This window comes from Pleurodeles waltl, chromosome 9 (assembly GCF_031143425.1).
Source record: "Pleurodeles waltl isolate 20211129_DDA chromosome 9, aPleWal1.hap1.20221129, whole genome shotgun sequence".
Lineage (NCBI taxonomy): Eukaryota > Metazoa > Chordata > Amphibia > Caudata > Salamandridae > Pleurodeles > Pleurodeles waltl.
The window spans coordinates 142,423,773-142,445,072 of NC_090448.1; the positions used below are offsets into that span (position 1 = coordinate 142,423,773).

A 21,300-nucleotide genomic window follows, 5' to 3' on the forward strand; every position below is an offset into this window, starting at 1 on the left:
CGGATGCCTGCCAATCCATGCGCGACCCCTCTCGGCAACTGACCTATCCCAGCGCGACACCACTGATGTCACACTCACACACACTGCAGCTGACAAAGTCTTGTGGCTTGTCCTCTCCACATACACAAAACTAATGCGATATATTGCGAGCACCTTTAACAACAAAACCCAAATTTGCCGGTTTACTACAGGAAGGGTAAGACATTCGCTTCAGAACTTTACAGAGATTTCACTTGAAGCCTCACCGCTACTCTCTCCTTCTCAGCTCCCGCATACCAAGCAGAATTCGACCCGCAAATCCTACTCTCGACTTGTCAATGGTTCGTCCTAGTGCACTTTGGAACTTGCCAAATCTCCATCGATGGTTTCATTCACAAAATTGACTCAAACTCGACTTGTCAACCACGTCAGATTGACCTATTAAACCGCACAAATTACAACATAAACCCAAGTGTCTCCTACACTTGTCAATATACTCCGGAGTCTTAGACCACGACGGGTCCGTACATCACCAACAACCACGTGGATAATTTTTTAGCACAAAGCCCCACACTCACATGAAGTTCGCCGACTTCCCTACTCTCATACTGCGGAGTACGCCCACTCCTACTAAAACAACATTACCTGGCCTAAATCTACACAAATTTCACAAAACACCTGCAATATGCATAAGCTGAGCAAGCGCAAATTCTACACCACACATACTTAAAATGCCGAGAACATGATTCTATGTCTGACTTTGTTAAGATCGTTCCTGGCCCAAGCTCCTAAAGCATCTGAATCACTTGGTCAAGAGAAGCGTACTTGACTGAGCATAAAGCCCCATCAATAGCTTCATTTATAGACTGACCCTTAGGTGCTGATAAATAGTGTTTCAATTGGAGAGCAGACAATATTCTCGAGGGGGACTGACTCACAGGGACCTGCCACCCTCCCCAGGTTCCTCTCCTTGAGGATCTTAGTCCTGGTGATGCTTTGATTAGACTTCAGTGACTGCTGATTCTTGCTGTATTGGATTCCTACACACCCGCTGCTGGGACCCTAAAACTGTCATTGAGAACTTTAAACAATGTCTGTGTTGCAGGGGGTTATTATAGACATTGAACCATGAAACCATTGCCTGCCAGTTAACCCGTGGAGGAGTCCTTGATCAATAGGGAGTGATCACTCATGTTTGTTTGTTGCCTCTGTCCTTAGACTTTTTGAAACACTTGACCTCCGGGTGTGATGGAAGGCCACAGAAGGAACAGCAGTGCTTGAACATGCATGTTCCAGGGGGTCTAGTACAGGATAGCTTTGCCCCCCTCTTGGCAAACTGCCACTTGCTGCCAGCCCACCCTAAAGGAATGCCATGGGGCAGCATCAAGCTGTTGTGGCTTTATAACACGCAGCCATGTATCCTCGTCCATTTGATCCAAAGCCAGTGTTAACGCGTCCCTTTATGATTAATTTACTCACTTTGGGACTCGTTTTAGGCCAATGAATCTTTTGACCCTGATTGAAGACACCTTAGGACGAGATAGCTAATCAAAATGTCAAACAATACGTCAATAATGTCATCAATATTTATTAAAACAATACAATTCACCTTAGTCAATGACATTTAATGAAACTCAGAACACCTATGACCTTTCAGTCATGAATAACCACACTAGAATGATATGAGTTTTGTGGATTTTATTCCCTATTGATTACAATTCTACTAGTAAGTTTATTAGTCTCAAAACCAAGAAACACATTAGCATAGTCACAATATGGCAACTCTGATAAGATTTCATCAAAGCAAGAATCACAAACATCAGAATATAACAAGGCGTCAGCATAGGTTATTCTAGCAGAGTAACATCATCACTTTGTTCAACAAAGCAGAGATTTGGTCATTTGTCTATTTGCGTCTGTTTTAGTGAACCCCTCTCAACTATCCTCTAATTAGCATCGGCATGTTGGGCTTCATGCAAAACAATTTAGTAACACCAATTTGGAAAACATCTAACTATGGTCTCTGTCAAAATAAGCAGTTGGTAGCTAGAAAGGAAAAGCAAACAGACAATCACAATTTCATTGTCATATAGTTACCCTCCATTTGGGGTCAGCACTCAGGTTCGGTCTTCGTCCTCAGTTGATTTGCCATCAGGAATTCAGCAATCGGGTAAAAGGGGCACTTACCTCATAAGGAGGTAAAGTGTAAACGGGCAATCTAAGGGCAAGGATGGTTATAAGTAAAATTAGCAAGTCACTAATCAAAGTGACAAAGTCTCTGGATCATAGCAAAACGCATCAGCATCTCCCCTCTCCTAGTCTCCTACTCCCTAGTTCTTGTTCTAATTTACTTCCTGGTGTCAAGGGTTTTTATCCCCTTTTCGTTGTACATTCCCCTAAAATGTTATTGGACAAGGGGTTGCACCCCACTATCTTTAACCAATTAACTTCACATTAGGTCATTGAATTTGTCACCCCATAACAGTTCTCACGTATTTTATTGGTCCTTATGATTGACGTCTTTAGCGGGTGGAATGTCCGGTATTTTTTCATAGTCTTGTGGTCCTTTGCACATCTTCGGTCAGTGGCTCCATTGCCTGTACCGGTTCAGGTGACCTTGTACCTAAGACTTGTCTACAGTGTTACATTCAGCTAAAATGTTTCTATAAGGTAGTCGAATTTCATGAGAACGGATCTACTACAGTTACATTCAGCTTCTAGTTTAGAGAAAAACAAGAGTTCATGTCCTTCAAAAAGTAAGCACATTGCACGTTAGAAAAGCACATTTAATATGAGAGTCAGGCAGCTAGGCCTTGACTCGTGCTAACTAAGGCCTAGTGATTTATTAGCAAAACCTTTACATATAACTATTATTATTAGTGTAAAATCATATCATAACATATCACTTTAACATTATTAGTCAATTTCATTAGTCCCCGTATATATTGGCGGCCACTCCCCGTGGGCACATTTCAAATGCATGTTTTAGCAAAATACATTAATACCGTTTCTTGACAGCATTATTATACATTAGTTCATAAACATTTCATGTTAATATAGATTATATAAGCTACGCTCTCTCACCAGCATGGGCCTAGTAGCCTTAATCCTCCTAAACTCCTTGTTGAAATCTTTCCAGGCCATGCGACCTAACTCATCATACACACAAACCATTCTATTCTGATAGCGTGCCAGTTGGGCTTCAAAGTTAGAAAAACGTTCTGCAATGATAGCTTGGAAAATCTTAAATCCTTTCACCCAGGTCAATGTTTCCTCAACCCTCTTTATGTAAGCCCAACAGGAGAAATATGTATAGTTGGAGCACTCGTTGCACCACTTGCCATCCTCCCTTTCGGATCTATCCACAATCAGTTCACATATATCTATATAGCTCCCTTAGAACGCACATCCTCCAAACCACTACGCAGCAATGTACTGTACCTGATACCGTTGTTTTCTGTGGAGGAAGTGTGGCCCCCACCATCACTGGTACTGTGAGAGGCACACCGCTAGTAAGCAGGGTACCTGGAGTTGGAGTCCCCTGTGCCCCAGAGCTAACGGTCATTACCCCGCTGGCCCCTGCCATGGGCACGCAACCCACCTGCACTCCCAGACACACGCACCGGCCACTAACCTCCTGGCCCTCTCAACATTATTCCCTTCTGCTAATCTGACTAGCATGCCCCCCATTAGGAGAGTTTGACAACTTTCCCACCTTTGAAAGCCAAGGCAACACATTGGCTAAATTAGCAAGCAAATCAGGCTGGCTAATGCCTCCAGCCAGCGTAACCCCAGTAGCTATGCAATTGTTTCCATTCTGAGCAATACTACCACTGGCCTCTGGTACCATTATGGCAGAAACACTACCCTGTGTTCCCACATCACCAGCGTTACCTGCTGGTGGAGGCTGCAGGGCAACCCCAGTACTCACGACTATCTCCTTACGAGATCCCTAATTCCTATGCTGCTTCTTAACTGGGGGAAATGCTGTACGGGGATCCACCCCCCAGTCTCCTAGGTCTCTCTGCTGGCATTACCGGTTCACTAGGTTGCCCCCTGGCAGCCTGCGAACACTAGAGGGCCAAAATCTCACCCATTGCATCCATCCTATGCATTAAAGCTTCCAAATCAACTTCAGCCTGGGGGTGCTTGGAAACTTTCTTCGTGCCACTTGGCATCCTTGCACAAGGGCTAACATAAAAAACCTGAAACCACATACCTCAACACACCACTACTCAGGTAAGTCACTGTAAGCTATCACAGTATTCCCCACAAAAAGAGGGCACTACAAGATTACCCCTTTGCGCAAGCCATGCATGATACACAGTAGCAACAAATCCTCAATGCCCGGCGTGACCAATTACTAGCTAAAAGAAAACAAAGGCGGGGTCCAACAGCTCCCAAACAAACAAGGCGCAAATATATAACAAAGGCAGGCTCAGGTTGCTCAACAAATCGGCAGCTACAAAAAAAAGGGGGTTAGCTAGCAATTACCACAGTCACAGCACACCAATAGAAAGACAGAAAAAAGGCTGTAGTGTCTAGCTAATAATGCCCAGTACAGCACACCCAGAATACCCAACAGGGAATTTAGCACTTGAAAGCCTCTTCTGTTTCTTAGAGGGTCTAATGCCTTTCTCTCCAAACCACCAGTTATCCAAGAACACCCCCCCTCTCCTTAATCAACAAAAAGTACCCCCTACACCAGGCCCCCATGTAGCCCCTCACCTCCTCAGCCCAGCCTGCCCACCGGAGCCACCACCGAGTGCAGGAATCCAAATAATGCAGCTCGGGTCAGATGAGAAAAGACTCTCAGCCTGTGCGGTGCCCCGAGGCACCTGCTGGACTGTGGCTGCAGAGCTGGAAGTAGAGTGTGCTGAACACGAATTCGCATTGGCCGGCAGAAAAGAGAACAAAAAGAAAGAGATTGAGGGAGATGTGTGGGGGCTCCTTGGTCCTGGTGGTGTCCTGTCCAAGGTGGCGAGTAGGAAAAAGAGACCCTCTTGCTGCCACGCGGCACCTTTTATGAGGGCAGGACTGCTGCATTACTGGGAATGACTCCAGAAGTACTCTAGTGCTTCCGGGCCGTGTTCCAGCCAGTCAATCCAGCCTCGACATTCCCTAGAAGATTGCAGTGCCCAACGTCACAACCCAGGTTCAGACCATTTGCGCAGCTCCCCTAAGTTGTGGACGTTTTTGTCATAAGCTTCTGTTGGCAGCGAGAGCCTAACGAGAGTGCAAGTTCTTAAGCTACATCAGTTGTAGCCCCAGAACAAATCATTTTTTATTATAGTTGTATTGATTTTTGATCGATTGGCAGCTTACGATACTTTTTGTTAGTGGAAAACATATTACAAACATTAGTATATTTAATTTGGAAACTTGTGTTGAACAAGTGTACCACCTCTTGCTTGTTTGTCATGCATACAATTTTAGAAAGCCTGATTTCATTAGGGGTAGTTATGATAACACAACAATAAAGAGTAATGATGTGAGGCAGTTTAAAACCTAATGTATGTTATTATAGGCGAAAAGGAAATGATGACAGATTGAGGATTTGGAATTAAGTCATCCTTGAGCAACTCCTGACATATTGGCCAATCTATTGGTCTATTCTTTTCCCAATCGTCATTACTAACTTATGTTCTATTTGAAATGGCAAAGGTAGGTTTTCAAAAGAAACATGCTTACAGGTATCTGTGACCTTTGTGGTTGACATTTACTTCGTTTTACATGAAAAGTTGACAGCTTTTGGTCTGATGAAGTGAACACTCAAACTGTAGGAAAGTACCCTCTTTCTAGCATGGTAACCCCCATTTTGGGCCTGGTGGTCAGTGTGTTTGACTGTGTCTGTTGGGATCCTGCTAACAAGGACCCCAGTAGTTATGGTCTCTCCCTCTAAATTTGGTTGTTGGATACTGTTAACACAGTATTCCACTCATAATTGGCATACTGATCCCCCTTATATGTCCCTAGTATATAGTAACTAGGTACTCAGGTCATTGGGGTTCCAGGGGATCCCTATGGGCTGCAGCATTTCTTTTGCCACCCATAGGGAACCCATGCAAAGGCTTCTACAGTACTGCCATTGCAACCTGTTTGAAATGGTGCATGAAACCCTTTCACTGCCATTTACACTGCACCAGGTCACTTATAAGTCACCCTTATTCCAGGCCTTCCAGCCCTGAACGCAGGGTGCTGAGTACCTGTGTGTGAGGGCATCCTTGCACTAGCAGAGGTGCCCCCATAACCTCAAGGACCATTTTCCCAGACTTCGTTAGTGCGGGGATGCCATTTTACACGTGCACTGGACATAGGTCACTACCTGTCCAGCTTCACAATGGTAGCTCCGACTATGGCCATGCTTGGTATCAAACATGTTGGAATCATACCCCAAGGCTTTTGCAAGCATTGGTTGTATGATTCCATGCCCTTTGCTGGCTCCGCAGAGGACCCCCAATACAGCCATTACAGTCTTTTGAGGTTTTCCAGGCAGCCCCAGCTGTTGCCACCTTACAGACAGGTTTTTGCCCTCCTGTTGCTCAAGCAGCTCAAGCCCCAGAAGCCAGAACAAAGGACTTCCTTTGGGAGAGGGATGTTACGCCCTTTCCCTTTGGAAATAGGTTATCACAGGCATGGGAGGGGTAGTCTCCCAGAGCCTCTGGAAAAGATTTGAAGGGCACAGATGGTGCCCTCCTTACATAATCCAGTCTACACTGGTTCAGGGACCCCCAGTCCCTGCTCTGGCATGAAACTGGACAGAGGAGGGGGGCGTGTCCAAGATGGCGACCGGCCTATTATAAGAATCCTGAAATTAAAGACGCCTCGCCCTGCTGTGGAGGTTTGAAACCTCTCCATTTGTCCGGAACACAAACGGGACGGAGGCGACGTCGAGCGACCGACCGAGGGAGTTGCTTGTGGCGCTTGACGAGCGCCCGAATCACGAGACGACTGGGGCACCATTTCACGCAGCGCTACTGCGTTGGGAGACGCCGGAAGGGGGCCACCAGCGGAAGATCGAGGCGCAGGGAGCCGCGATCATAAGGAGCGGCGGAGGTGAGATCCCTGTCCTCCCAACAAGGACGCTGATTGATCGGGGGAAGTTTAAGAGTGCCGGGCCGGGAGAACTATCAGGGAGGCTCGGAGCGCACTCGCATCACGGGGCACCGGAGACGCTTTCTCCCGCAACGAGATCGCGCAGGGAGTTACCTGGACGCGGCAACCAGGAAAATGTCAGGATAATAGGAGGCGAGATTTCAAAGGGTGACGGAGATAGGAATCCTCACCTTCCGATCAAGGCGCAGGTGGGGCGGAAGAGAAGACGAGCGGCGGGGCGTGGGAGCTGCTCGGGACGGCCAGCGCGCGTTTGGCTCACGTGTCGATTGAGGCGCCCTTCCTAATGGCATGATCAAGCTGGGACTGTTCCAAAAGCGGCCTCCGGTGAAAAAAGAAAAACGAGACATCTGGAACCGAGATCGGCGGGAGAGACGCGTGCAGGCACCCTCTCCTACTAAGCAGGATATAAACAAATAGGAAATAACGGCGAGTAGCGGGCCGTAGGAACTGCCCTGGACACCTGGGGGGCGTTTGACGCACGGGATGGTAGCGGCATCCCTTACAGAAGCGCGATTACGTTGGGGGACACCCGATTGCGGCCGCCATGGAAAAAAGGGGGTGTCTGGAGTCGTGACTACAGTAGAGGGTGATGCATTTCATGTGCGGTAAGTGGTAAGCCGCCCCTGCGGGCACTGAAAAAGGGTAGGCCCGGAAGTCTCAAGTGGGCTCAACAGACCTTTCAAAGAACCCCATGCGAAGCACTGAAGTACGCATAGGTCCCTGAACAGAAAAAACCTGAAAGGCTGACAATTCCTAAAAAGAATAGTTCCCAAAGAGTACAAAGTAATGCAAGTCAGCCATAACGGGACGAGGCCAAGTGTGTGCGCGCTGTATATTCACAGAGTGGCCCAGCAAAGAAACGTAGTACCCGATCTGGGGGTGGATGAAAAACATAGGACATGTCAACGCAGAATGAATTAACATAAAGACGTAAATGAGCCGCAGAAGCAATTGGCTAAGATAGCACTTATAGACGAGTGCGTAGGGAGCGAGGGGGAGCACTGTCTGGGATCCTCAAGCATCGTGTCACAGCCGGATTGCTATTTGCTGCATTCGACGCGTCATTGCCGATGTAATGCTCACCCACTGAGACAAAATCAAGCAACACAACGCTGAACCCAGAGACAAATAAAAATATTGCACGGAAATCTCCCGATGGGAAAACCAAAAACTTCGCGTGCACCTCCAGACACCATGGATTCTACTAAGTCGCCTTTAACAACCACTCCTGTGGACACACTCCAGACCCTCCAGAAAATGGAAGAGACATTACAAGCGCACTCAACACAATTTGAAAGGGTGCTGCAAGCCATCCTTGATACTAAAACAACGCTAGAAGCGAAAATGGGATCACTCACGGAAGAGGTGAATCTACTCCGCGTAGACCATCAGTTACTAGCTGAAAAGGTATCTGAGCTCGAAAAGGATACGTCACACCTCACACCATCCATGTTGGAAGTTAAATCCCAATTGAGCGCTATAAATGCAGAAATCGAGACACTCAAACGTAGGGCCGAGGAAACCGAAGGCAGATCGCGACGGAATAACATCCGGTTCGTGGGATTTCCGGAACGCGTTGAAAGTCCCAATACGGAACTTTTTATCGAAAAATGGCTAATTGAAACGGTGCTGAAAGATAATGTTCCAAAGTTTTTTTCAATAGAGCGCGCCCACAGGGTTCCGGGCAGACCCCCACCTCCGGGTGCTTATCCACGTCCCCTCATAGCAAAACTACTGAACTACTGCGATAGAGACCTCATATTACAGCTATTCCGGAAAATTGGCCCAATATACTTTGAGGGCGCACAAATATCAGCCTATCCGGATTTTACAACTGAAGTTACAAAAAAACGAAACTCATTCTACCGGATTAAAGAGCACCTAAGAGGGCACAATATTAAATATTCTCTGTTGTTCCCTGCTAAACTCCGAGTACAAGACAATACCCGTACTCTTTTTTTCACTACCCCTGAAGATGCATGGACATGGCTCCATGCAAAAGGTCTGGCGGATACACTATCCCTTACCGATAAAAGTCTCCCTCCGAGGAATAAACGGAGACCTCGCAACAAGCAAAACAACAAACCTTCCCCTGAACAGTCACGTGTCGAACGTTCACTATTGTTGCTATCTACCTCGCGCTTTGCCAAGACGTCGCCGACATCCATATCTGGGCAATCAGATGCAGACCTTGACCCAGAGTTAAATTCCGACTCAACGGAAATTGATCGGGGTCCTACCCTCACACCTAGATCAGCGGATGACATTTGATATATGTTAGATACCTGTCTCTAAGTACTAGAGTACATCCTGACTGCTGTTCCTGTCTGGAGATTTTTATCGTTTGGGTCTGCACAATCCTAAGATGCTCGGGTTGCTGCCGACACTGCTTGATACGGGCACCAACATATGCAAAATAGGCCGGGTCTAAGACGCTTAACTACCCATAGCCATGGACTACCCTCCGATCCGTAAGGACTGTTACCCTAAGTTGACAAGTTCCGTCACTCCCCTGTCGCTATCTCAACTACTATTGGTGCTATATATAGTGGATGTTATTGTAGTAGTTGAACAATATGTTTTATTGTTACAAGTAATGACACATATCATTTGTAGGGCGTCACATCACAATGTAAACCTTAAAGGCTGGGCTCCCATATTAATAACCAAACGGCTAGATATTACGAAAGAGGGTCAAATAGCAAGGATAATTGGGCTTCTGCAGACACAAGCTGCATTCCTCCACATCACCTCACTCAAACTCCATGGTGACCCAAAATAAGCGTTATATTACACATTACAAAATCCTCACATGGAATGTAAAGGGTATGGCATCTGTAAACAAAAGGCAACGGATTTATACATACCTCAGAAGACACCAGATACATATAGCAATGCTACAGGAAACCCACTTAGACGAATCCTCGTTAGCACACACGAAAACAAAATGGAAAGGTCAATTGTATGGTACCACTTTTTCGACATTCGCGAGAGGCACGGTAATCTGGATAGCCCCTGGTATCCCATACATTACGTCCCGCACTCAATACGATACCAACGGGCGATACGCAATACTAGAGGGTACTCTGGATGGAAGTCCCTTAGCACTGATAACAGTATACGCGCCTAACATAAACCAACGCGACTTCCTGGTGTCACTAGGCAGCAGTATGCTCAGCGATCCTGCAATGGATGCCATATGGGGGGGGGATTTCAATTGCGTTCTAGATATTTTAAAAGACCGCTCTACTCCTCCACTGGAGCACACTCCAGCTAAACGTGCGTCGCTAGACCTGATAGATTGGGCGTCGAATAACGGACTGAGCGAAATGTGGAGAACTTCCCATCCCACATCGCGCGAGTATTCGTTTTACTCACCAGTGCATAAACTTTACACTAGGTTGGATATGCTCTTCACTACATCTAACATAATCCCAAAGGTAACTACATGTGGCTATCTAGCCCGCACTATATCAGACCACAACCCACACTATTCCGTATTACTATGGGGATACATACATTCCCGCATTCCTACATGGCGCTTGCAGCCAGATGCCTTGACTGACCCCCCATTTAACTCCGAACTGGCCACATGCTTGACGTCCTATTTTTTATTAAATAAAAACACAGCATTGAATCGTGCTACTGAGTGGGATGCCCATAAAGTAGTAATCAGGGGGCACTGCTTGGCAGCATCTGTGGGCATTAAGAAAATGCTTACCACAGAGTTACTAAAGTTAGAAATCAAAATACATAGGGAGGAGAATGAAGTCTCAACAAACAATAACTCACAAGAAACACTGATATCACTGAAAGCAAAATATAGAGAAACGGATGACAGCCTTAGCAGACATGACTATAGACACTTCAAAACGAGACAACATGCTGAGGGGGACAGATCGGGCAAGATGCTGGCGTGGCTGGTGCGACAGACCCCACAATCATCACCAATAGGAGCTATTAAATTACAAACAGGTATAGAGGTTAACACTCAAGCTGATATTAATAAGGCTTTCTACAATTATTATCACACGCTATACCAATCCTCTACTCCTCCTATAGAACAACAATTGGCCGAATTCTTAGTTCAGATTCCTCAAAATTCGAACATCGTTAATAATGCTGATAGCTTAGACGGTCCCATTACTATGGAGGAGCTTCGTCTGGCCCTCTCTCAAATGGCACGTGGTAAGACCCCTGGCACAGATGGCCTACCGCCAGAATATTACAATTCACACAGCATCCACTTGTTACGGCCCCTACTAGAAGTGTTTAATGAAGCACGCAATAGGAAACAATTGCCAGATTCTATGAGGGAAGCATTGATAGTGGTCCTTCCAAAACCAGGGCGTGACCCACTAGATGTCAGATCATATAGGCCACTCTCTCTTCTGAATACTGACTGCAAACTTCTGGGGAAAATCCTAGCAAATAGACTGCTCCCCCATATGTCGAACTTAATACATCCCGATCAGTCGGGATTTATTCCGGAAAGAACTACTTTTTCTAATATTAGACGTCTAATCCGTATCATGCACGCCACCAAGGACCCAGATAGTGTAACTGTGTCACTGGACATAGAGAAGGCGTTTGATACGCTGGGCTGGGAATATTTATTCAGTACCCTCAAGGCGTTCGGATTCCAGAGAGGCTTCATTAACTGGATCACTACATTATATTCCAAACCAATAGCCCGAGTTAAAACTGGTCAGGTAGTTTCGGAAGCCTTCCTTGTGAACAGAGGAACTAGACAGAGCTGCCCACTTTCGCCATTGCTGTTCGCTATAGCCATGGAACCACTTGCAATTAAGCTTAGGAGCTTTGCACATAAGTGGGGCATAAAGGAGTTCGACACATATCACATAGTATCCTTGTACGCTGACGACGCCTTGATATATCTGCGGAATCACTCTGTCTCCCTACCTGAAATAATGCAAGTATTGAACAGGTTCGCTCTTGTGTCTGGCTTACACGTGAATTGGTCTAAGTCTTGTATTTTCCCCTTGACCTGCCTGACCCCTGAACAACGTGCATCACTCCCCATGCACCAACTGCCATGGTCGCACCAAACCTTCAAATATTTAGGGGTTCAGGTATATCATTCTATGTCAGACATTAGAGAAGGTAATTTAGATAGGCTGCTCCGCTCTACCCGCGGCTCCTTGTCATTTTGGAGCTCTTTACCCTTATCGCCTATGGGTCGAACTGCATTAGTCAAAATGCTAATTTTACCAAGGTTCTTATACTACTTCTCTGCACTCCCGCTGAACATACCACGCTCTTTTTTTCACAAGGTGCACTCTCTATTAACAGACTTGTTATGGGGCAGAGACAGACGTAGAGTGGCCCTAACCACTACACAATACTTACAAGAGGAGGGGGGCCTAGGCATGCCAAATCTTGAGCTGTATTATGCAGCAGCCCAACTTCAATGGGTCACTAAATGGCTAAATGAGCCGGCCAATATAGAGTCTACAGCAATAATGGCCTATACATCCCCAACAATGATACTGACATGGTTATTAACAGTTCTCCCTCATCTATTATGTAATACTCCCCTTCTTGACTCGGCCAGATTTTGTTGGAAGAGATATGTACAAGGCAAAATGCAACCTCTCCCCTATTCTCCCCTAATCCCAATTTCACAATTGCCGGGTATCCATGCACTTTCATCACATCACGATGTGCGGGCGATTAATACTCTGAACATAGGGGACCTATACAGCGACGCTAGTGCAATCAAATTTGCAGATTTGGTGACTTCGGGGGTTATGCAACCACGAACCTTCCTGACGTTCAGTGCTATATCTAACCTCCTACGTAACATATGGGGCTGTGGACAAAATGAGCCAAACGAATCCCCACTACTTACAACAATGCTTTCTATGAGCACAGCGAAGCACGCTGTTACTAAACTATACAAAATACTCTTAACAAAGAGCTGTAAAGCTCTAACCCAGGCCAAGCATCGATGGGACTCTGCTCTCCCCGCACCAATGACGCAAAAATCCTGGGACACGGCCCTCACCTCGATCAAATCCGTATCCCGCAACTTCAGACTAAGATACACGCAATTTAATTATGTGCATCATGCATATCTTTCCCCTGCTCGTATTCATAAAATATATCCAGGAGCTAATTCCATATGCCCAAGATGTGCTACCCCTGCAGCCACCTTTTACCATATGGTTTGGGAATGTCACGTGATCAATACTGGCTGGAATCAAATAGTCGCTACATCCGCAGACATAGTAGGCCATCCACTGTCCCCTACTCCAGAATCCTGTCTGCTTAATGTGCGGCATCGTACAAAAAATGATAAACATAAGCATAGGTTCATAGATTTAGCATTCGTGACATATAAACGTCTGATAGCTACACATTGGAAGGCCCCAAACGCCCCCTCCCAGTCCCTCTGGATACGAGACTTATATGATTATGCACTGGCGGAATCTCGAACATTAAGGCAATTACAGCACAGAGGTCAGGCACAGAGCGGGATTGACAGTTGGGACCTCTTTATAGTTGAAATTGAATCCAAAAACGACAAGTACCCACCTTGAAGCAATCTCTTTAAAATTCTAAAGATACGTTAATACTAAAGCCATCCATAGCAGTCGAGATTGCCGTAAATTACCTTATGCCAATGTAATATCAGGTCTAACCCATTATAAATCTGCTAAGCGGCTACACTTTGTTAATGTGACTCTCTGATACCAATGTACATACACAAAAAAAAAAAAAAAAAAGGAGTATCTACGACCTATACAGATCCCTGCTTTCACTATAATAATTGACGCCAATATACATATATTTTAGAATAGTAATCCTCATGTAATGTGTTATTAGTTATATAATGTTTATGAAAATCAGTACACTCAGATACAGCTTTGTTGTGCAGTATAATGTACAAATGTCAAAAACTAAAAAAGATACAAATGGAGAAGTACTGGATACTCTCCCTACAATATATACGTAATGTACTGATACTTTTGCATTTTGTTTTGTATTAAGTTTAATAAACAGATTTAAAAAAAAAAAAAAATAGAAACTGGACAGAGGAAAGGGGAGTGACCACTCCCCTGTCCATCACCACCCCAGGGGTGGTGCTCAGAACTCCTCCAGAGGCTCTCTGGGTTTTGCCATCTTGGATTCCAAGTTGGCAGGGAACTCTGGTAGTATCTGAGTGCCCAGTGCCAGCAGGTGACATCAGAGCCCTCCCCTGATAGCTGCTTACCTGTATAGCTGACCAATCCCCCTTTCAGGCCTATTTAGGGTTTCTCTCTTGGGTGGGTCTTCAGATTCGGATTGCAAGACTCCAGCAGGATTCCCCTGCATTCTTTACTTCACCCTCTTACCGAAGAAACTGCATCTGGACCCTTCAGGAACTCTACAAACTGCAACAAAGAAGCAAAGACGACTTCTGCAACATTGTAACTTCAGCTCCTGCCAGCAACTGCAACTGTTTTCAGGTTGTGCATCCTTCGAGGACTTCCTGTCTTCAGCCCGCACCAAAAGAACAAAGGAAGCTCCCTTGAAGTGAAGGAGTCACTTCCCTGCTTCAGTTGGCACCCCTCTGCAGAGATGACTGGTGGCTTGGGTTTCCTCTCCTGATGAAGTGCTTGGTGGACTGAAGTGGTCCCGACGGTCCTGAATGTCCCTTTGGTGTAGATAAGAGCTTGTCTCCCCACTCAAGACAGTACCCCTGTGCACCACGTGTTTCGCAGTTGCCAAGGTTTTGTTGGCATCCTTCCACGAAGTTCTTCGTGCACCTTGCAGCTCCGGCCCCGAGCACTCCTTCGTAAGATGCATAACTTCCAGAGTGGTTCTCCGGCGGCGAGGGATCCCTTTGTGTAGTACTGCACGGGCCTCCTTTTACACCTTCTTTGTCCCCATGCTGTGGGACTCCTGTGCACACTGCCTGGTGTTCTGAGGGCTTTGTGAGTTGCTAAAAGCCCCCTCTGACTACCCCTCCTGAGCAGAGTCCACCAGGTCCCTCCTGGTCCCGGGCTGTGCCATTTTCCACTAACCGCGTGCTTTGTTAGTGCTGAGGCTTGTTGGCGGAATCCAATGATACACACCAGACTGCAATTATCCATCAGTCTTGGGACATCATCTGCACCAACCAGGACCCCGCATCCATCTTCTTGGGTGCAGTACTGACTATTGTTCTTCACCGGTGGTTCTTCTTTTGCACCTTCATCCGGGTTAGCAGGGGCTCCTGTTCTCCCTGGACTCTTCAGTGCTTCTTGGACTTAGTACCCTCCTTCCACAGGTCTTCAGGTCCAGGAATCCATCATTGGTGTCTTGCGGTCTCTTCTGATTCTTGCATAATCTTCTTTCTGGTGTTCTTGTGTGTTCTAGGAGTTACTGTGATTTACTCCTGCTTCCCTGGGCTCTGGGGTGGGTTCTGTTACTTGCCTTTGGTGTTTTCTAATGCTCCCAGCGCCCCTCTACACACTACACTTGCCTAGGTGGGAAACTGACTTTTGCATTCCACTTTCCTAGTATATGGTTTGTATTCCCCCTAGGCCCATTTCTACCTATTGTGATATTCACTATTCACACTGTTTTCTAACTGTTTTACAGCTATTTCTGCATACTAGTGTATATAATTTGTGCATTACTTACCTCCTATGAGAGTTTAGTCTCTATGGTAGTTTTGGCATTTGTGTAACACTGAGTATTTTCTTTCATGTGTGTGAGTACTGTGACTACAGTGGTATTGCATGAGCTTTGCATGTCGCCTAGTTAGGCCTTAACTGCTCATCCACACTACCCCTAGAGAGCCTGGCTTCTAGACACTGACTTCATTTCACTAATAAGGGATAACTGGACCTGGTACAAGGTGAAAGTACCTGTGGTACACACTACAAACCAGGCCACCTTCCTACACCGACTTCCAGTGTAATTGGTGTGGTGTGTATTGTGACTACTACAGGCTCTACAGTAACATACATTGCTCAACTACAAGGTCTATGAGGGGTCGTTGGTGACGTTAAAGGTTACTAGTGGAAGAGGAAAGGATGAAGCTCACTTGGCCCACCCCAGTCCTCACTCAATAAAGCCAAGAACCATCTTTTTGGAGGATGCATCAAGATTAGCATCAGGCACCTGGGTCACTGGTCAAACGCCTATCTCTGGTAAAAACAACAGCCTCTTTGAGCTAGTGGGGCTTATGAAGTGACAGCAAATCTGTGAGAAAAAAAAGAAGCCATGGAGCAGGTGGACAGAGAGCCAAGGGCTCAGGGTGTAGGAGGCAGGGGTCAGCTGATGAAGGCACAACGACCTGAGGTGGCTGGATCTACTGGACTTGTTGGCTAGTGACAACTGCAGGCTCAAATACCACAACACCAGTGTTTTCAGTGATCCACCTCCTCACCAAGATGCCTTCCAGAATATTCTATCCATACACTTCCATTGTCGGTCACACTTATATTTGGTCAGTGGCTGTCCTTCAGTCGGCATTGTCTCCGCCCGAGAGTGCCCTTAGCTATAACTCTAAAAGAAGAAAGACCTGATGGTGGGATATTAGTTCCAGGCACCAAACGTTAGTATTTAAAGACAATTCGGGATTCACAGATGAGTTATAACAATGCGAGTGCTCTAACATTCACACAACAAGTCTTAGCTGCTTCTAATCTATTATCTATCTCAAGTGTTATTAGTTACTCCCATCTGCTTCAGGCTCCAAATATTCCAGATTAAGAGTGCAAGAGGCACACTGTGTGCAAAGTCTCTTAAACTTTAAACTTTCTCTGCTTAGACCTCAATCTCCAAGTCTTACACACAATGAAAACCAATCACAGCTGTGATTCAAACAGATTTCTAATTCTAAAGTGTAATTAATGCCAGCCTCATGGGAGCAAATCTGGATGCAAATTATTTTACAAGGAGCCCTTGGTTACCCATAGCTATTGCTTTCTTCATCGAGTATGGAAGTGATTGAGACACTATATCGATCAGACGTCACAGAGTGGGATGAGATGACAACGATCACAAAAAAACATTCAAATTCTTTCCAAGCCCAAAGGAAAAACGCTCATCCGCAGTTTAGCATAGTCCCTGTGTGAAGCAAAGCACTTTGGATGCAGACCAATTGTGGGTGCATGCGGAAATGTTCATGTCAATTATCAAAAGGAGAAAACAGCAAATGCAAGCGGACTGCATGAAATCAGAGGAGAGATGTAACAACAAAAAGCTCTGAGAGAGAGTTTATTGGTGGAACTAGTTCCCTGTTTGCAATGAAATGTGAAACCCTATAGCAAGGGAGTAGCCAGAAAATGTAAATACCCCCCTCTTTGAACCAAAGTTCCTATGGCACCAAGCAAGTGAAGCAAGTCATCACAACCCTCCCCAGAAGAGCTCTTTTGTCTCTTCCATCCAAGCATCACTCCATTCATCCTTTTATTCTTCCACCCACCATCCCTTTCACTTATCTATAGATTCTTTCACTCATTCATCTTTGCATTCATCCTTTCACCCATCTATCATCTATTCTTTCTCTCATCCACTGATCCATCCATCCGTTTTGCTCATCCATCCATCCATCCTTTCGCTCATCCATTTATCCTTGCACTCCATCCATCCAGGCTTCTACCCAATCATCCATCCATCCATCCTTCTATCCATTCATCTATCCATCCAGTCTTTCATTCGGCCATCCTTCCTTTCATTCACCTGTCTTCCCTTTCACCCATCATCCACTCAACCATTCTTCCCTTTACCCTTTCACTCATTCATCTATCCTTTTACTCACTCATCCATCCATCCTTTATCTCATCCATCCATCCACCCTTTCACTTATCCATCCATCCAGCAATCTTTCACCCGTTCATTTATCCATCCCTCCATCCACCTTCCGTTTCACTCATCTATTCATTCTTTTACTCATGGATCCTTACATCCATCCTAACACTCTTCTATCCATCCACTCATCCATTTATCCATCCATCCAACCATTCTTCCATCCATCCTCTCACTCATTTATTCACCCACCCTTTCACTCCAAACAACCATCAATCCTCAGTTTCCCTCATCCATCCATCAATTTACCCTTTCACTTATCCATCCGCCCTTTCATTCACTTATCCATCTATCATTTAGCTCATCACTCATCCACCCTTTCACTTATTGATCCAGCTACCCTTTTACTCATGCATCCATCCAGCTTTTCATCCTTCGATCCATCCATTGACCCTCCCTTTCACTCATTCAACCATTTTTTCCCTCATCCATCCATTCTTTCACTCATCATCCTTACATTCATCCATCCAGCCTTTCACTCACTCAAATCACCCAACCTTTCACTCACACATCCATCCATTCTTCCTTTAACTCACTCTCCAATCCCCTATTCACGTTAATTAGGAGCATTTGTCTTCCGAACTCCAGATTGAACACACCCATCAAGAACTCCACCCCTGCTGTAGCAGATAAAGCAGGTGGGTTCACAACGCCCCTGGCCTATAGTGTCCATATACATAGAAACAAATGGGTTAAGATGCATCAGATTTCCTCGGCAAAAAGGACCCTGTAAATGGGGAATGGACATAAGAAATCCTGCAACTCAACATCCCTGCAAAACATGGAGCAATCCCTTCAACCTCTAGTTTCTGAAAATATTGTAGTTTCGGTACCCTTTTTGGAGTTCCTTTACATATGCATTATACTTAAGAAAATCCATTAGGAATGTGAATATCAACAATAGTCCAACTTTGTAGGCGTTGTAAACATGCCTGATGCCGAGTGACTAACTCTGTACCTGGAAACGTCCATGCTCCCACATTGAGCCTACAATTAGGAGTCAAGCAAATGTGGCCACTTGGTAGATTATCTCTAGAAGTACATTCTGTGAGCAGGCACAAAAAGAAAGATCCTAACATGAATATGTCAGTTGCTCTCCAAGGTAAAGCAATTTGTGCGCCAAAGTGAAACGTTCTTGCACATAAAAGTATCTGGCCCCAGCGCCTCATATTGTGTGCTTAGTGAACTAAGAGATTAGCTGTTTCTTCCTGGTATTATAAAAGCAGAACATGGAATTGCAAATTTCGCTTGTTGTATTATCTTAAATGCTCAACTCATAATTAAGGAAACACATATTACAGAGCTAACTTTGGTTAGAAGTAGTAAACACTGATCTATATGATGTATGATCTAATCTATAATAGCTGTTATTTCTCAGCTGCATGTTATAATCTTAGATCCAGCCCGCTAAAACCTCACGCCATAAGAAAGCACGATACATTGACCATTGTTAATTGGTAAATGCAACATGTATGATCAAATTTGAAACGTTTTCAATGTTAAGAAAATTTGATGTTTGCAGATCAAATTCATTTAGTGTCTCAGGGCTAATGGGAGACTGTCAGTAGTAATTTCGATATTCAGTAATTGTACTCACCGAAGAATGCCACAGCAAACCCCTCAATCACGCAACCGGCCCTGCCCAAGTTAAAATAACCAACTGCATTGGTTTCAACAGTCAAGCTTCCTCCAAGAACAGCGACTCCCAGATCCGCCACGGCGAGATTTACCAGGGAGTAGTTGATAGGCTGTCGAAGCTGTTTGTATTTTAAAGTTACTACAATCACCGTGGTATTTAAGATTATGGATCCTGTTACAAATGCTGCCATTATGACTGCCAGTATGGTGTAACCAATCCTAGGCATTAGAACCCTCGGGGCATGCAGCTCCCCTGAGATGTTCATCACAGCTGTCTCGCCATCCATGATGGTGCTCAGGTCACTGGAAGTCAAGAGATTCAACCTTTCAGCGTGGCGTCCAGAGTCAGCTTCTTTGCGCTTCGCTGCCCGATCCTCTGCCCTCAGCTATTACTCCCTTACTAGGCAACTCCCGCTCATAAAATATTGCGGATGGTTACAAAAAAGGCTGTCAGATTACTGGACACGTGAAGTTAATCCAAAAATCCGGATTTATTTGAAAATAATACATCCTGCCTCCAGCCCCCACCCCACCACTCTTCTAATTAACCTGCTATAGCACTTCTACAATTAGCAGAAGAATATCACAAAATCAGGCAGGCTCGCGTGCTTTGCACAGGACATACAACCAACTATTGAAAAAGGCATGTTAGCAAAGGCACTGACGAGGCACATAACCAAAATGATTGTATGTAAAACATTCAGTTTTTGATGTTAACAATTCTGCAAATGTGATATTTGAGATTTGTTAGAAAAGCGTGTTCATGAGCAGATTTTCTACACTGCGACGCTGAAATAAATATTGTCCAAGTGACTATGAGACATAACTAGTCATAAGGCATAACAATTTAAGTGGACCGAAATTGTGCAAAATATGAGAATACAGTGTACAACACGTGCAGTGCTTTAAATGGTAAAAAATAGGTGCAGGTACTCATTGACATGAGCTTGTAGTGTGGTGGGTGGGACTAGGGGCGGGGCTAAGAGCAAGACATGAGGATACTTTATGACTTTAATACCAGTTGCAGCACATACCAAGACACACTAGTAATGTGTTTCAATAAATAAAACAGGTTAACTCGTTACACAAAATGAAAGGTAAACACAATGATATTTTAAAATTTCTTTTGTTTTGTAATATTTACAGCTTCTTAATGCCATACTGTTATTTGCTGTTGTTTTCCACAATACTATATATTCTTGAACGTGCACACAGAAAGAAACAAGCAGACACGCACACGCAAAGCTTTCCACACAGTCCTCCGTAAAGTGTCCCGATTCTCTCCCTTTCATTCGTTTTTCTCTCACACAAAAACACACACATACAAGCAGGCAAACACACATACATAAGCAGACCCTCATTCAAAAGACTCAGGTGGGATTAAAGATTTTAAACTTCTTTCCTCCCATGGCTTTCTTAGTTGTGGCTGTCAGCGGGGCGGCCTCCATTCCTGTGTTTGCACCTATGCACACAGTAGTGTGAATGTGATTGACAGCACAGGGCCTGAATGGACCCTGTTCTGTCAAACACATAATACCCAGACATTAGGCACATAATCCCTGCTCAGCGGGGGTCAGCTCAGGCCTACAGAAGCACTCTAGCTGTCAGAGGCAGGTTCAACTCTGACAGCCTAGTGCTCACCAGCACTAGCAGCTAATGAGCCTACCTTTCATGAGTCCCGGTACTCTCCTTGGCGGCAGAGAAGTACTGGTACTCAGAGTGTGAAAAATAAGAAGTGCCATACTCAGTACCTGTGAGTAC

The 21,300-nt window shown here is 45.2% G+C and overlaps 1 protein-coding gene across 1 annotated transcript in view; it reads right to left on the reverse strand.

The window, feature by feature from the left end:
• LOC138259036 (parapinopsin-like) overlaps positions 1-19,942 on the reverse strand; it is a 140,599-nt gene extending 120,657 nt beyond the window's left edge. Inside the window, exon 1 of the mRNA XM_069206446.1 lies at positions 19,499-19,942. Coding sequence (XP_069062547.1) covers positions 19,499-19,826 — 328 coding nt within the window. The 5' untranslated portion in view covers positions 19,827-19,942. The remainder of the gene's footprint in view (positions 1-19,498) is intronic.
• Between the last annotated feature and the right edge of the window lie 1,358 nt (positions 19,943-21,300).